A 19,192-nucleotide genomic window follows, 5' to 3' on the forward strand; every position below is an offset into this window, starting at 1 on the left:
TTACACTGGTCTGTAAACATATGCCAGTCACGTGAACGAAATCGAGGGTAAAAACTAGTTTTTCTTTTATACAACTTAGAATGGCAAACAAGGTGACAGCCCACCTGATGGAAAGTGGTAACCGTCACCTATAGACATGAGCAGTACCATGGACATAACAGAATATATATTTATATATTATGTTTCGCCCCATGCGTTGCCATTCCTGAGGACTCAGGTGTTATTCCTCTGTACTCTGTAAATTCACGCCATATCCCACCCTTCAAACCGAAACACAGCCATGCAAACATAACTGCTTCACGGTTAAAACACGAATGGAACAGAGGTACCCAAGCAATCGACTTTTGTACAAAGTCTCCCTCTGGTATAAAATAAATATCTTCTTTTGAACATCACTTAATATTTTTAAATTAAAAGTGGTAAACTTTTACTTGTCATTCTCGAACGCACAGAAAAAAATAATAATAAAGGAATTAGAAGAAGTTCTACATAACGATATAGACTTCAGAGGATATAAGCCAGTCGTCTCTTCTATCTTATCAGCCCTCTAAGATGGTGAGATGAAGTAAAATAAATAATAAGGTAAACTTTGATAAACTATTTGCTTGTCAAATCTAATCATATCATGAGATAATGTAACGGATATTTCAGGGGACTTCCCCATGTTTCAGAATAAGTTAACTGTTCTCGATAAATGCGGCTTGGGTATTGGTGTTGGGTTTATGATAATAAAAATCTAGGTGACCCAGATATAGCGTTGGTGAAGAAGTGTTGTTAAGTTACTGATATAAGTATCGGTAGGGGGGGGGGGGGGACATTGACTGTAATGCGGAATACCAAGTGTGCTACCAACCATTGCTAGCAATATACCATGCCAAGTCGATATACAAGTGGACCCTCATGGAGACCATTTTGGTTAACTCCCACTCAGCCATATTCCAGTAATCGATGATTACCCATATTAATTTTCTGTCGTTACATATGGAACAAATCCCGTCTCTTACTCGAGTATAATATAAAGAAAAAACTATTTAATGACAAATATCCCGTGTTCTAAATTCAAATAAAAATGATTCTAATATGTCTATGAAACAGGGAGGTTCCTAACTACGAAGCTATTAGGCAGGTGCTAGTAGGGAGCCGGTCTAATTCCTTGCCATCAGATATGTTGAAGTGTAAAGCAATCATATATGATAGGGCAAGTAACGCGCGCGTGACAACCCTGGTGTTACAGGAGTCCATAAGCTACGGTAACTCCGTTTACCGTCAGACAGGCCATTTGCTTGTTTGTCACCGTAGTAGATTTTTTTTTTGATGGGTGAAAATTGTAAGGTAACCCCGCCTGCGCTAATGGGATACGCTGGTGGAGCACCAGTGAAGGGTGATAGATGAGAATGAAAACAGGCCAGTTAGCCCATCATGATGAATTCATCAGGAATTAACCATGATAGTTTCCAGGGGGAACCGCAAAGAGGTCGACCTGGTTGGGTATATTGCTAGCAATAGGATTCTCAGTCTCCATTACTAACAATCCCTTTCTCCCCCTCCGTAGTAGATTAAAAAAATGTATAATGTAAAATATTGTCTATCTATGAAACTCGTTCTCCATAAATGCATTTTATTCGTTTTGAAATAAGAACAGCAAGATTACTAGTACAAAAAACATTTTTTTTCATGGGTGATAATGGAATGGCAACCCCACCCGCGCTATCGGTATACACCGGCGGGGCACCAGTGAAGGACGAATTCAATAAGAATTGTTCACGATGGTTTCCAGAGGGAACCACGTGCAGGTCGACCTAATAGGGTATATTGCTAACAACAGGGCTGTCAAACTCCATTGCTAACAATCCCTTTCCCCCCTACAAAAAACATATATCACGTCTAAGTTTTTTTTTAAAGCAAAATCTACTACACTACTAAATAATGTTGGGACGATTATAGTTAAAAATTTACAGAGACCAAAGTTAATTAAAAACAATAATAACGATACATAGATGACAATAGCCAGCTCTATTAATATGGAATAAGCAGGAAATCGCTTACTAATATATTGTCTTCCTTCCCTTTACCAAATATAGTCGAACGTACAACGATCGATTGTACATAATCTGTTTCAATAAATATATATTATATAAAGACTGTGTTCTAAAAAAAAACGACTCCAGTAGTAACAAAACCAGTTTATTTTAATTTAAAAACCAAACTACCATATTTATTTTGACAAAATTTTATCTTTAGCTGTACGGTTTTTACCCTTGTACATTCAACAGTTTTCTTTCAGCTTCTCAAAGGTTGACTGTAAGAGATCCTTTTATGGGATAAGTCCGCCATTGTACTTATTAAATATTTTACTGTATTTAGTACAAATTATGTGCAATAAAAATTTTACAATACAATTACAAAATATCTTTCGGATCAATCTATAATTTTTTTTTATACAACTTAGAATGGCAAACAAGCTGACGGTCCACCTGATGGGAAGTGGTAACCGTCGCCTATAGACATGTGCAGTACCATGGATATAACAGAGTATACTGTTTCGCCCATGATACCCCCCATGCGTTGCCATTCCTGAGGACTCAGGTGTTATTCCTCTGTACCCAGTAAATTCACACCATATCCCACCCTTCAAACCGAAACACAGCCATGCAAACACAACTGCTTCACGGTTGAAACACGAATAGGATAGAGGTATCCAAGCAATCGGCTTTTGTACAAACTCTCCCTCTGGTATACTCTATCAGACAAAAAAGAATTTTCTAAATTTTTCAAACAACTGACGGATACATTAAGTTACAAAAAAAAAACCCAACCGAATTGAGAACCCGGAGGTCTACCATGAATTAAAATTCTGTATTTTCGGATTCAATTTCGTGTTCATACCTAAATTGGCCGAGTAAATGGAGCTTAACATTTCGTTCGCCATAAATCCTATATCGTAACAATTCAAAGAAATTATATTTTAACATTTTTGATGTTTTTAAACGGTATGTATTATGTAATTTTAACATCAAATTTTTCCTTCGTTCGGCCCCGAAATTTCGGAAAACATTTCATGGTAGGCCCTGTGCTTGTTTTCGAAGTCGTTGAAAAAACTAATGAAGTTTTGTTGAAACTATTACAGAAACACTCTCTACTTGAAATTGTAACAATTCGTTACGTTCAATCAATTAATTGACTTTTGATTTGTACTACTATTTGGACATCAGCGGACTGTTGTATGGTTCGGTCAATTATTCCTTTGTTAATATTGTCATTACGTATTGAAACAGAATATACTAGCTATTGCGCGCAACTTCGTACGCGTCGATTTTACAAATACTTAACTATTTCTAGAATTCGTCGCAAGATAAAACAAGTATGCACTAAATAATTTAGTTTTCTTTATGTATCAAACATACATATGTTTGGTTATATATTTATATGTATGTATTCAACATCATCATATCAGTCTTTAACTGTCCACTGCTGAACATAAGCCTCCCCCTTGAAGGGTTTTGCCATTAATTGCCACGCTTAGCAGGCGAATTGGCAACGGCAGTTAGGTTTTGGAGATATTTTAAAAGTGGCTGCCCATAACTCGCCCTCTTTTATTCGCCTCTTACGACAGCCACGGGAAAGGAAGGGCTGGTCTATTCTATGCTGGGACCACACGATAATGCTAATACAATATTTTTTGAAAATTTTGTCTGTAAGTTTGTTCCGACATCAAAGAAAAGCTACTCATACTAGTTTACAAAATTGGATGCAGTTTTCATAGTTGTATTCCTAAAGGTTTAACTTAAAATTAGGTGTCTTTTATCTTAACACTCCATCTTTTTTTATGCAACTTAGAGTGACAAACAAGCTGACGGCCCACCTAATGGAAAGTGGTAACCGTCGCTTATAAACATGAGCAGTACCATGAACATAACAGAGACATGTGTCACCTATGATACCCCCTATGCGTTGTCATTCCCGAGAACTAAGATATTATAGCTCTGTATCCTGTAAATTTACTGCTATACCACACCTTTCAAACCGAAACACAGCCATTCAAACACAAATTCTTCACGGTAGAAACACAAGTGGGACAGAGGTGCCCAAGCAAACGACTTTTGTACAAAGTCTCTCTCTGGTGATCTACAAGTGCTCTATTTCATCGGTTTTCTTACTTTTGAAAACCACGCGAACGAAGTAGCGGGCAACAAGTTAGTTATGTACGTATACAAATAAAGTTTTTCCTCAATAAATCAACACACGTAGCTACACATGGGGGAAATCTATACCAATAATGCATATGAAGGAAGAGGTAACATTATGTTTGTTTTTATTTATTTATTTAATTATACTTTATTATTCAAAATGATAATACATAAAAACGTGACAGAAGTAATCAAATGTACAAAGGCGAGCCTAACTCTAAAAGAGTTCTCTCCAAACAAAATAGTGGAATGGAACATCATTTGTTTGTATATGTATGTTTTATTTTTTTCTTCTAAGGCACACAATAATCCATCTAATGTAAACTTGGGCTGGATGTCTTTTTATGGAAATAACATTGTATAAAATGAATAAATCACTAAAATTTTTATTTAATTACTAGCTGACTCGGCAAACGTTGTTTTACCATTTTTTTTTATACCACTGAGCTGGCAAACAAGCATACGGCCCACCTGATGGTAAGTGGTTACCGTAGCCTATGAACACCTGCAATACCAGAGGTATTACGCGTTGCCGACCCTGAAGAAACCTCTTTACCCCCCTTTAGAAGAACCTCATGCTGTAGTCTCTTGGGAAAACCTCGGCAACAATAAAACAAAAATACATTATTTCTAGAACTATACATGAACATTTATCGTACTACAATTATTATATTCGATTGTCATCTTGCAACCCTATTGCAGAATATAAAAATTGCGATTAAAAAACAGAGGTTGATCGTAAAACCGTGAAAATTTGAATTTGTATGTATTTTTCAATGCTAAATCATAATAAAATAAAAATAAAAAAATTGTTAAAAAAATAAAAAATAAATATTTAGGGATGGGTCACCCTTATTATTGAGGGGTATGAAAAATAGATGATGGCTGATTCTCAGACCTACTCGATATGCACACAAAATTTCATAAAAATCGGTAAAGCCGTTTCGGAGGAGTTTGGTAAAAAAACACCGCGACACGAGAATTTTATATATTAAATTATAAATATTTTTTATTTAAATAAATTTGGTAAACCGCTATGGTTTACAGGGATGACTTCGACGCAGTCTCTACTAGAAACTAGCATTTGGGGTCTAACAGTTACATTGCTACTAATGGAACTAGTAGCTACCCCACTAGTATCCTATCGGTAATATGTATATATAGTAGTCCGTAAAGTCTTCCTCCATACACCCCCCCCCCCCATAAAACAATTATGGTCAATGTCTGATTACTTACCCATGATGGTCTAACTTCATCCCCATCTATCTTCACTTATCATTACCCCCATGGGACTACCATTCCATTTTCATCTAATAAAAAATGGGACAAAACAAACGGTTACTACTGGAAAAGACATACCTGGTACATTGTTGGTGGGCGCCAGGGCGCGGTCAGGCGATGAGTCCTCCTCGTCCGACATGTTTCACTACACACACACACACACACTTCAATGATCACACATGTCCAACACACTCACACTTATGTCCTATGAGATTCGTAAAAAATCTACTTTAAAAAAATTAAGGCATGCAGTAGTTTATTGTGGCCGTCTTTTGTTTGAGTTCCATTGTCGTCAATCTGAAAAAAAAAAACGCCTTGGTTAGGTAAGAATGTGCTCATTTTTACCATGTGCTCCCCCCCTCGTAAAAGGCAACTAAGGGAACTTAACGGTCAAGGGATGAGCAGTAGACCTCCCTCTTAAAAACATCAGCGAAACCTAACTACAGTTGCCAGGGAGGAAAGGGATGGTAATGGAAACTGACAATCCCATTGCTAGCAATATACACAGCCAGGTCGACCTCCTCGCGGTTCTCCCTAGAAACTTTCATGGTTTTTGTTTTATGGGTGAAAATGGTATGGTAACCCTGCCTGCGCTAACAGGATACGCTGGAGGAGCACTAGTGAACGGTGACAGATGAGAATTAAAACAGGCCAGTTAGCCCATCATAATGAATTCATCAGGAATTAACCATGACAGTTTACAGGGACAAATAAATCTAAATGGTTACCAACCTAGCAGACAGGTTGGCAACTACCTTTAGGAGGGAGACCTATGTTCAGCTGTGGACAGTTAATGACAGCTTATTGATAACGATGAATGTGCTATTGGTGGCGAGGGACGGGGGGGGGGGGGGGGGGGGTTATTAACAATGAAGACTAGCAGGACCATTGGGTATAGAGGCAATAGAGTCTACCGTATAGGTATGGCGATATTTTAAAAGGTATTCCCATCCCTCGACCATTAAATCCCTCAGTCACTTCTTACAACACCCATGGGAAATAAAGGAATGGTCTATTCTATACTGGGACCACACAGCAATGACATAACAATAGTATAAAATAGGATAGTAGTAAACTTTCATAATCTTGTGAAAATTATTTACTTCTGAATACACATTCAATTTTTATTATGCTATATTCTTTATATAACAATTTTCCTTACATTACATATTAATGAATAAATGGTAAAAAAAAAAAATATATTAAAACATTAACATCAATTGTGGATGAGTAACTTCTTCCTTATTACCTACTTCAAATTAATTATAATAGAAAGTACATTTCTTTGTGCTAAGACTAAGTAAGTGTGCCTCATGTTCTGTATCTGTGGCATTAATTATTTAAATCACTTTCATATTAAAGTATAATTAATAGATTAGACATACTCAAGTCACAGATAAATTAAACTTAAAATATTTCCAAAGCCTAAACTGCAGTTGCCAACCAGCCAGCCAAGCTTGGTGACTATTGGTAAACCCTCTCTTATGGGAAAGGTCCATGCCCAGCAGTGGCCGTTAACTAACGGCCGAAATAAATAATATAAAGTCACTGATAATATTGTATGTATATAAAACATAGTTTTAAAATATTAATTGTTTATCAATTATTATTTAAAAACTATGTTTTATATACAAAATTGTGTAAAATTATACAATATTGTGTAAAGTATATAAGACAAAAAATACCTTTTTTAACTTGATAAATTTAATAATAATAAGTATTTTATTAAACTAACAAATCATAAAATTTACAAATACCTACCTAGAATAAAAGGATTTCAATGTTAATGATGTATTAGTGTTTAACCTATTTAAAAAATATCATCATCATCATCATCATTTTAGCCCTTAACTGTCCACTGGTAAACATGCCATTGGCATACTTGGCAGGTGGGTCGGTAACCACAGTTAAACTTTGGTGATGTTTAGGAGGGATATTGCATTCCATAACCAATTATTAATTAAAAAATAATAAATGTAAAGATTATCTATTAAACATGTTAAGTATCAAAAAATAGATAATAATAAATTCATAGGTGTATTAAAAAGTTTGCCAAATGGGCCCTGTCCACTGCAAAATCGTCTGGTCTCATCCCAGAATACAAATAAAGATTTTAACTATGTCCAAACACATTTCAAAGTATGTAATGTGCCTTTTATAGGTGCCAACTATCCCCTTGAAAAATAATCTTAAATATGTTAATGACTAAATTATTATTATAAAGTATAAATATCTCCGACATGAAAAGCACATTTAAATTAAAAAAAAAATTACTAGTGTGTTGTTTATGAGAAGCAAAATAAAATTGTCTGGTTCAAGAAAGGTTGTTTCTAAAGATATCCATTCAGACTGTCTAATATAATGAAGGGCATAACAGTTAGAATCTCACTGAAACAAGCTAAATAACTAGTCTTATAAGAATATTGGTGTAGTTCTAATTGGTATAACCTTCTGAAATAACAAACAACACACATTATATGACACTAACTGGAATAAAAAAGTGCAAAAGGCACACCTTCTCCCAGTATAGTCAATATTATAACTCCATTATCAATTTTTTTTTTATTGAACTATTCCTTATGACAGCCTATGAGGGAGTCCTATGTTCTATGTTTATTTATTTATTTATTAACAATTTAACAGATATAAAACTAGTCTATATATAAAATGCTACTGATAAAATTACTCAATAAGTAACATGAAAGGTATCAACTATAAAGTTGGCAAAAGGGACTCTATTTAGTAATACATAATGTGTATTTCTTATTTGGCGTTAAATGTCAAATTAAGTAATCACTGATTAGTAAATAGCGTGATTTGGAACTACCTACTTATAGGGGTTTGTTTACAGTTCATTGATTTAGTTAGATTAAGTGAACTATAAGAAAAATGTGTGTGAATAACAAATATAATCTACAGCACGACTGTAGCAAAACGTGATATAATTATTTATTTTAATATTTAATAATAAATAAGATCAGCATTTCCATTCAGGGTGGCGATAAATTGTCAGTGTAGTCACAACTAGCCAGCGGCAGGAAATCGACTAATTTCCCCATTGTCTATCTATTGAATAGGCAACTAATGCTTTCTATTCGTTTATTACAAGGTTGCGGGTGTCATTCAATACTGGAGCTCTTTCGCAACCCTTCCAATGAACTTTTATACCTACATTTCACTCCCAAAAAAACTAACAGAACCAATGACATATCGATATATGCGTTTCCGTATTGATACTATAAATAAACAATAACATGTACTTGCGTGGGACGGAAATATGATCCGGCACAGATTTTAGTTATCTAGTTAATAATGTATTGTTCCGAATACAATAGCGAAGATCTTAACCTAAATATATTCTATCGATTGTTATGCAAAAACATTGGGATGAGTCATCGTTGGCACTGTAGTCACACAACACACATTTTATATTATGATATTCACCTGATTATTTCGTAACTATTAATTGATTTCAATTATGAATTGTATTTCATTGTACAAAAATTATTTTTCAAGTCTTTCAAAGCAGACATTTTTACACTCAAAGGGGGTAGTGGGGGCATTAACAGTGTTGCCAGTTTATTTAATAAATAACTACGATATTAAAATAGAAGTGGTATTATTGGTAATTTATTTATTTTTTATTAAAAGAATATTATCATTATTAATTCCATAATACAAGTTAAATCGATTTTTTAATTTACACAAATTTATTAATAAATATTTGTAAAACAAATAAATAGATAAAAAAATTATTTGTATATCCTACGTTTTCACTAAAGATGCGAATAAACTATTTATCTACATAACAATAAAAAATAAAACAATATCTCATAGAATTACATATAGGTACACATTATACTTATGTTTTGTATTATTTCGTGAAACGCATACTCATTTTTTATTATATAAATATTGCTAAATTCGGTAGTCGTCAAACTTGCAACGTTGCCACACCGGAAACATCATTAAATTTTAAAATAAATTTATAACTTTCTAGTTTTTCTGCGATTAAATTATTAAATCATGAAAAAGGAATTTTTATGTACATATTATAAATTATAATTTATTTTATTTTGTACAATATTATTATTACTTTAATTGTTTTTATGAGATATCTTTGAAATTCCGATCTTATAAGTATATCATTTGATAGAGCGTCATGTAGGTAATGGAGTCGATGTTCGATTCGTCAATTAAAATAATTATCTTTATTTTATGAAATATCACATAAAACTGTTTATAATTGTGTCTATCTGGATTGCGGTGAATGATTTTAGTTTATTTACGAAATTCGACTGCGGGAATGTATCCAAACAACCTTGTTCTGTCAATGGTATGTATGCCATCATAATATTTTGGAAAGTTCATTGAAAATCCCAATTATATTATTATTTCACTTTATATTTGACTGATATAAGTTGAATCTAACTTCATTACAGTAGGATTTAATCACCATCTCACTGTACCATGTCATAATCAGCTAAAAATACGAAAGCTTTGTCGCCCGCGTAATTGGGTAGCTAAATTGAAAGGTCACGCATTCATATTCTCTTTATTCTTTCCAGTATGATGACTGCAGCGGTATAAGAAATGTTTATGATTTAAAAAAGCAACAAGCAAACGAACAACGCAAAATATAGTTCTGTTTCGGTGGATCCGAGTTAATGGTTTGGAGGGAGCAACAATATTGTGGACCATCAGATGAAACTATGGCATCAGATCAACCCGTGAAAAAGAAGCAGCGGATCGACGCCCCAGACATAGATGATGGTAGTGACAGGTCTGCAGAGGATGTCCTAACAGATATATTTGATTCTGAGACCCCTGCTGAGACATCAGAGGCATTTCCAGCCAGGAATGGGGAGTCTCCTGACAGTGGCACTGTAAGTGAGGATGCTGTAGACTGCTCAGCCATCCTCAGACTTCCCAACAATTCTAGTGTGGAAATTATACCAACATGCTCAAAACCACTTTGGAGTTCTGAAGATGATAAACTGCTCTCTGAGTTACGAATATTACAAGATGCCCTTGTTAGCCAGTGCCTGTGTAGATTTGATGAAAATATTGTCCTAAATCTGTTCGATAGACGTCTGAACATAGTATCATGGCCATTAACATGTTCTCTAACATATTTATCTACAATGCAACTTATGTTTGACATTTATTTAAAACAAAACAACACAGGCACCATATGTTCAAAGTTAATGCAAGCCTGTGACATATTTGTTAGGAACAGACATGATTGGATCACTGAGGTTATAGATTTGGCTGATCATCACAGTAGATTTGTGATTTTTGTGGCCAGCAGGGTTTTAGCAAGTTTCCTTATTGTTTCAAAAGATACGGTGGATGAGAACTGGTTGCACCAGATAGCAGAAAATATATATTCATTTGAAAGCATAAATAGAATAACAGTACAAAAGATTAACTTCAGTTTAGATATAATAAAAAGGATAGTAGAATGGAAGGATGTGGAGCAGCATCCTTTAGAAGATAGCAATTATATAAACACAGCAGGGACCATGCATGTTCAAGAAGATAACCCATTCAGAAGTAGTATTGGATATGGTAATAGCAGCAGTACAGAAATACCTTCATCTAGCTCTCAAAGCAATAACTTGCACAGTGCATTCTCTAATTTACAAACTCATAGTGCATCATCGTCTTCAGGAGAGAGACATTCAGAAGATAAATCAACAACATTCAGACTTCATGAACCAGTGTTAAAGTTCCCAATGCAGCAGCCCATAGAAGATATAGAGCAGCCTGGCTCTCCTGAGCGTCCTCCATCGAGGATAGAGAGAGTTAATGAGCATGGTTGTGTGACAATTTTATTAAGAGACTCTGAATCTTTCGACACATCCCACATAAAGTGCTTAACAATCAAAACATTGGAACATAACTGGCCAGACTTGGTGAAAAACATGAAACTCCTCCTACACACGTACCTGAACTTAGCTAATGTTGAAAACTGCATACTCACATTTTTCTCCTTGTGGGAGAACATTATAAGTGTCAAAGCAAATCTCTCAGTGATTGATACCAAACCTTTTTATGAAGATCTGCAGAGTTTTGTGGATTTACTCAGAAATACAACCTTACCAACACTAATTTACACTCAATTGTTGAGTTTATTCAATGAAGTGCTTTGCTATGGTTCAACACTAGCATTACAAGACATTTTACCTGAAGAGATTTGCTGTCTTGCTCACTCTATAGTTAGATTTGTGAAAGACTATAGATTGTTAAGTGACATTCGTGTGCAGAATAGCCGCAGTGGTTTTGGATTTTTAGGGCATGAATGTAAGGTGATAAGAGACTATTCACTAGGACCCGAGGTAGTGCCTTTATCATCTTCAATACAATTGGTAGACCAGAGTTATGGTGAAGATGATAATGATGATTCATCTCAGTCAAGGAGTGAAGTGGATAAAACAATGCTGCAAAGAATGTCTCTGTTGGTTCTTAAATCAATAGCTGTCACTGTGAAGGAGATGCGTTGTGATTCCTCGGACAGTTCAATAGATTCATCAGATTATAACGCAATACAAGACATGCAAATTGTTGAGAGATCCATCAGAGATGTATTGAAGAAGCTGGATGTTTTCATCAGGAATAGTTTAGAGTTCCATCCTGAGACTGCTTTTACTAAGATGCTAATACATTTGTTCAGTGAACAAGATGATTACCTCATAGAATCTATGGTGTGTACTCTGGATATCACGGTCGGTATTGTTTATAGGAATTCTATGTACCCAGACCTGGTACCGATGTTAAATCCTGTATCCTCATTCATAGAGTTCTTAAAAGTTGTCTCGCATGACAGTGATGTCTTATTAGACTACCTGGTAAGTAATGAAACTTGTTTTCTATTGTACTTGCTACGATTTCTAAAACATGTGCGAAGGAACTGGCCTAAGTTTCTAGAGACATGTCAACAGGAGGATTATGGGGGCACACGAGGTTTAGAGGATACAATGCGGGTTTTAATAAGGTTGCGTTTGCAAATAAGTAGATTGGTGTCCAGATCGCTATTCCCATATAACATCAGTCCAGTACTGAGGTTGTTGGATGTTTGCGAAAGCTTGTATGAAGGTAATGAGTTCAGCTGAGTTTTAAAAACCTCTGGTTTTGTGTATTGTTCAAGCCATATTATTCATTGTGCTTATGAATGTCTCAGAACAAAAAGCAAGCACAACATATAGATTTGTGTTTTATCAAACATGTAATTATGAAATATATATATATGTAACATTAATAATAAATTCAAAGATTTTTGTTTTCATTAATGTATAAAATAACATTTTAGGTTCATTCCCATTTTTCACACTACAAAGACTGCCAATCCTTAATTTACATTCCAAATTATCTATATTCATATATTATAATTAATAATAATTAAGTTAATTTATGTTCACTGTAGATTTTTATAATAATTTAAATAATGGCATTGTAATTAATTAGACTAAGTAATTTGTTATATTGTCTTCCTTTAAGAATAATCATAGGAATACATTATTACTATATCATTATAGAAGTTTAGTGATGCACAGTGCCACTTTTGATAACATTTGTAATAAAAAAAAAAAACTCCTATCGCCTGCTCGATATAAAGGTTTTTTTTATTATCATTTTAAATATGACATTCTAAAATTTATCTTTACTGACTACTAAATGTCCTATTTTGACTTTAACACGTTCACGCCAGGGCCGACTTTAATGTTTTTGCTGCGAGGCGGCGCTCTAATTGATGCTACGCTTCATGATCGAATACGTACCACCGGTGGTACGCGCCGCCAGAAAAGACAGTCTAGTGCGGGCCACCGGTGGTACGCGCTGCCAGATAAGACAGTCTATTGCGTACCGCCGGTGGTACGCGCCGTCCAATGAGACAGTCTAGCGCGGGCCACCGTTGGCCCGCGCCGGCGGAAACGTGTTAAAATATGTCTCATTTTAAAGATGAATTGCAAATTTTGGAATATTGTCGAAAAAAAAAAAATAAAAGAAGGAAAAAGATAATTTCATAGTTTTCAAAATTGAGGTCATTATTAAATAATTTGTATTGAAACATTGAATAGGATTTTGTTATAACTGTATATAAAATCTATCAGTTACGTATTCAATGTAAAATGATAATAATAAAACTAATAGAAAATTTGACAGCTCGCGAAATGACGAGATGCGAGAAATACATCTTTAACCCTCCGCCAACCGTATAGGACGATATCGTCCGCGCCAAGTTTCGACCTGATGCATATCTTTGTACGAAACCCTTTTTTTCGCTGGCTTCGGACCCCTCTGTAAAAAAACTTATACACGCGCGTACCCCACAGGCACAAGCACGTCAGTATCCGTTGCAACATCATTGAGTATGAATGTGTGCAAGTTTGCAGGTGGACGATATCGTCCTGTACGGTTGATGACGTAACTTTTACGAATATTTAGGCATACATACATACATACATACATATCTGTCACGCCTGTCTCCCATTAGGGTAGGCAGAAACAATGGAACGCCAAATGCTTCGATTCAAACAAACCTCTTTCGTTTAGGCATATGAAATATAAATATTTTTCATTGCATTATCAGTGTTCTGAATGAAAATTTAGTGTAATAATTGTTAGATGTAATTTTTTCAGAATTTTCATTTGTTATTATGGCTGAAGCCTTACACGAACATCAGTATTATCTACTAGTGAATCGGAATCTGAAATTGCATGTAAAAGTGAACATCACTCCTCCGATAACCAAGAAATTGAGGGGGGAAAGGGATTGTTAGTAATGAGATTTAACAGCCCCATTACTAGTAATACACCAGGTCGACCTCCACGCGGTTCTCCCTGGAAACCATAGTGGGTCAATCTTGTTCAATTGGTCACTATGGGCCAACTGACCTGCCTTCATCCTCACCTGTCACCCTTCACTGGTACTCCGCCAGCGTATATCGATAGTGCAGACGGAGCCACCGTTCCATCTTCACTCATTAAAAAAAAAACAAGAAATTGAAGAGGAAGGTGAATCTAATCCTGATCAACCTCCACCAGCGAAACTTATTTAAATACTCTTTTTTTTTTCTGTTATTCTCATATTATATTGTAATTTAAAAACCAATTTTGTATTAATTTCTTAATAATAATTATATTTTATATATAATTATTATTAAGAAAATACTAATCCAATAAAATACTTATTTTCTTGAAAAACGTTCCTTTTAAAAATATACCATTTTCGGGTGTTAAAATAAATATATTTTTTTGAGTGGTGTAAGAGCTTATATGAAGAATAAATCTTCAAAACATTACTTCTTAATACTAATTTATATCCAAGGTATCGATTTTTGAATGAAATCTTGGAAATTACGGTTTTTGCAGAGATTACAAAATTTTATTTCATCAGGGGGTAAAGTATTCAAGTCAAAAACTATGGAAACAGAAAAAAGAAATCTAGAGCATATTCCCCGATTTTTTTGGAATTTTTCCCTACCTTGAAGTAGGTTATATTATCGTCTAGGACGATATCGTCCGTGCCGGTTGACGGTGTGCAAAAAAAAACATATGGTTGGCGGAGGGTTAAATATATTTGATACTCAGTTATGTAATAGTTTTAGAAAACTTTGAGGCTGTTGTTATGTATAAAAAATACAATTTGATAGCAAAATATGTTTAACTGTCTGTGCGTTGCTATAATATTCTAAAAAAAAATCTTCAAAATAGTGCCTTACAATCGAATGGGTGCTTGTTAAAAAAAAAAATGCGTTAATGCAACTATTTATAATAAAATTAGTCGCCATTTACTTTAAATATAATATATCAAAAGATTAATTGTACTTATATTTAGATTTTAGACAAATTAGAATTTATTTATTATAAAACATTGGTTGTATTATACATTGTAGTTAGTTTTGTGTTGCATATATGAAAAGCGGGTCTAAATGTCTTACTAAATTATGTTTCATGCCACAATGTAAATATCGCCATCAATTACCATAGTACACATAAGTAATGTAATCAGTATTAATACAATATCCTAATTTATATGAAGGTCTAATTGTAATGACACATCTTGGTGAACTTATTAAGGCCCATGATCTAAACGTTTTTTCAAAAATCCTCACATTTAAATGTATGTAATAATAATCAAATTATAAAAAGGTTATAAATATGGGGTGTATTCAAAATTATTAGCTTTTTTGTTGTTTTTTTTCCTAAGAATAAATCTGAACATTTTTTTACAAAAAAGGTCAGGAAAAACAAATGTCAATGTATGATTCTCCGAGAAAGTATCGTATGTTTAGTTTCACCGGAGAACAATATCATTCTCCATGACTTTAATTTCACCCAGTTTATTTAGTAACTATTCGAAAAAAATATCACTTGAATAACATACATACCATGGGGTCGTTAATAAGTTTGCCAAGACAACAAATTAAATTCAGTTACGGGATCTATTTGCGATGTAAGTTAGCTTTAAGTTAGTAAATCGCGACAGACTGTTAAATATTCTGCGAGTAGATATCGGTTTGTTATTCGTTAGCGGTAAGCTGTTGATTTTCCATTATAACCTTATTGTCATAAAAATAAATAACTGAATAGAAGTGACACTGCTGGAAATAATATTCATACTTGGTTCATATCCGGCTCGAAGGACCATAAGGCCTGTTAATCTATAACCTAAGGTACAATTCTCAAAGTGTGTACTCCTAATTATTTTATTAATAAAAAACTGCAGGAAAGTTGCACTAAGCTGCACGTACGAAGTGACAACACGATACTTTATCTTATAAATTTAAAACAACCCTAGTACAAAACTGTATTAGATCGTAACATTAAAAACTACAAGCATGCGCCTTTAAATCTTTACTGCACAAAAGAGAATGGAAAATAGATAATAGAAAAAATATAAAAAGTTCTAAACAGGAACAAGTCTATTCAGAATACAGTATCTAAAAGGAAGAAGTGTAGGTACATTTTGCCGCCAATGCTGCACTGGTAAAGTTCATCAGTGTCACTTTTATCTGGATATTTATTCTTGTAGTTATGTTGAATCTCAATCTGGAATTGTTAGTCATCATTGGACTCAATTTTTACATATAAGTTGGTATATTTGAGGCAGATTCTGATGTCATTCTCTAAAACTATCTCTATTCCAATGAACATTGATTTTTTATGATATGATTGTCTCCTTTAGTCTTTCTCTCTATTCTCGTCTCTTCTTCCGTTCTATCTATAGAGATACTGTTTTTTTTTTTAATATTAGTAAACTATTACAGCAATCTTCATGTATTTTTACGCATTAAAAGTCTGTAACTGTGTTTGCGTCATAATAAAATAAATTCGAACAGCCAATGTGCTGCCAAGGACATGCATCAGAGAAAGACATTAATTGTCGATCTATTAAGCTATTAATTGAACATTATCGTTTCATATGTATCTAATTTCTTTTTTACAAAATATAATTGAATGGGATTTTGAGAATAATTTTAGAGAATGAATTAATTATACAGGTAGATAAACTGAATTTCACTGCAATAGTGCAAATTAAAAAAAATATTTCAACACTTAACATCTCCGTCATAAATTATACAGGGTTAGTTGTAATACCTTACTTATCAAACCAAACTCCGATGATAATTCCTAAAACTTGAACAAACACCTCTCAAGAAACGTTACGCTAGCACAAATCTCAAAATTATTTATTTAACTTTTCACAAAGTCGCTATTTTACGTTTCCGAAATAGACAAAAAGTTCCAAAAACAATTTTGCTTTTATTTAGTTTCATAAATAGGTAGATACTAACCCTGGTTTTGGAATTGGTATTCTCATTACAATAACAGAACTATCTTAACCATACATTTAATATTTAATAACTATTGTACTGTCTTTTTTTTTCATATCTGAAAGTGTTAATAGGCAAAAAGGAATTCTCAATGGATTCGGTTATAATGCACTTTAGCTGTTGCTAAATGAGATCCTGTTTGCTATTTATTTTCATGTTTACCTCTAGGTATAATTCTCATGATTTAAGTTTCCACTAAAGTAACCTTTACTAACAGAGATAGATCTTGCCAATAAAATGTTAACTATTTCTCATATATTATACTTATACATAAATACCTCTATAATGTACAGCTAAAAGTTGTAATAAAATTAACGTTCTTGCAAAATAACAATAAGTTAAACTATGGTATTATCGATTCTATTGTGAAAATATGCATAATTAATATTTTTAATTTCAATTTATTGGAGTCGATTCTGTAAGAGTGGGTAATATATAGCAATATCTACATTTTAGTTACAATATCTATATAATGGTCCAATAACGAATATGTTAAAGGACTGTTGTCCAAAAAATATTGTATAACAGTCTTTAAATATATTGGAAAATAGATATCCGACCGATATAGGCAATATCCAAAGGAATGATGACTTTTTCGGCCATTAAGTCCAGAGAACCCGTCCCGAAATGTCCGAAGGAATTAAAATTTCAATTTGATATTACAGCGAAATCCGGGCCATTGTGAACTAATTTTATAATAATTTCGCGAAATAATAAAATTTAAATATTAGGTTTATAGAATTGTCGTCTCAAAATCGTATATTTTGTATTGCCCCAACTAATTACACAGTCTTATTAATGGATTTGTAATTAAATATTCATCTTCACATAAATTCCCACTAGTCATGACTAGTTTTTGGAATGTTTGTTTTAGGCTTAAATAATAAAGCGAGCGGTCGTGACGAACAGTTGGAACGACAAGCTATTTATACTATTGTTCATAAATATTAAAGCCAACAAAACTAGGTTTTGTCACTTCATTTTCGAAAAAAATACTGTTCGGAAAAAACAAATCTCTGATTAGGGACGACAAAACTTAGTCCAGTTTAACCCCTATAAGACAGAAGTTTGCGGGGTCACCGCTAAAAAATCCTTTTGCTCCACAATTCTAGGGCACGTCTCTTAACATTTCTTAAAGCATTGATATTCTTGGTGTCGACATCTCTAGTGACGTACAGTTCCGTGGCCACCTCGAAGATAAGGTCAAGCTGGCATCCAAAAAATTCGGTGTGCCTAATAGAGCGAAGCATTACTTCACGCCGAATCAATGATTAATACTCTACAAATCGCAAATCTGGCCCCACATGGAGTATTGCTGTCACTTATGGGCGGGAGCACCTAGATACCAGCTTGAACCCTTCGAGTCAGGGCAACGACGAGCTATGAGAATTGTCGATGATTTCAGACTTACAAGCGGTATCGAATCCTTAAGTCTTAGGAGATATTTTGTCCACTCTGCGTGTTCTACCGCTTGTACAACAGATTGTGCTCAGAGGAATTCTTCAATATGATGTCCACGGCCACTTTCTACCATTGTACGGCTTGCCATCGACAGGAAGTTTACCCTCACACCCTAGATAGTCGCTTACAACGCGCTTTCAGAGATGTTTTCTCCCACGAACATTCAGATTATGGAATTAACTCCCTGCTTAGGTTTTTCTAAGAGATTACAGCATGTCGTTATTCAAAAGGGGAGTAAAGAGGTTTCTTCAGGGTCGGCAACGTGCATGTATTGCAGACGTTCATAGACTATGGTAACCGTTTACCATCAAGTGGGCTGTATAATTTTTGTCATATATCATTTATAGTATCAATGGTATAAAAAATAGCCGAAATATTTTTATACGCAACATTTTTATATTTTACTAAAGATATTTATTTTAT

The 19,192-nt window shown here is 34.0% G+C and overlaps 2 protein-coding genes across 2 annotated transcripts in view; one reads left to right on the forward strand and one right to left on the reverse strand.

The window, feature by feature from the left end:
* The window catches only part of LOC113513261 (serine/threonine-protein kinase MRCK beta), a 71,932-nt gene extending 62,901 nt beyond the window's left edge, over window positions 1-9,031 (reverse strand). The window contains exons 1-2 of the mRNA XM_052891975.1: window positions 8,913-9,031; window positions 5,547-5,765 (exon numbers count right to left, since the gene is read on the reverse strand). Of these exons, the coding sequence (XP_052747935.1) occupies window positions 5,547-5,607 (61 nt within the window). The 5' untranslated portion in view covers window positions 5,608-5,765; window positions 8,913-9,031. The remainder of the gene's footprint in view (window positions 1-5,546; window positions 5,766-8,912) is intronic.
* Window positions 9,032-9,572: 541 nt separating this feature from the next.
* LOC113523223 (protein lines) lies at window positions 9,573-19,115 on the forward strand. Its single transcript, XM_026909105.3, has 2 exons — window positions 9,573-9,804; window positions 10,037-19,115. The coding sequence occupies exon 2, from the start codon at window positions 10,136-10,138 to the stop codon at window positions 12,581-12,583; it is 2,448 nt and encodes an 815-aa protein (XP_026764906.2). The 5' UTR covers window positions 9,573-9,804; window positions 10,037-10,135; the 3' UTR covers window positions 12,584-19,115.
* The last annotated feature ends 77 nt before the right edge of the window (window positions 19,116-19,192 follow it).

The sequence above is a fragment of the Galleria mellonella genome, unplaced genomic scaffold (genome assembly GCF_026898425.1).
Source record: "Galleria mellonella isolate WM207_F2 unplaced genomic scaffold, CSIRO_AGI_GalMel_v1 utg146, whole genome shotgun sequence".
NCBI classification, from domain to species: domain Eukaryota; kingdom Metazoa; phylum Arthropoda; class Insecta; order Lepidoptera; family Pyralidae; genus Galleria; species Galleria mellonella.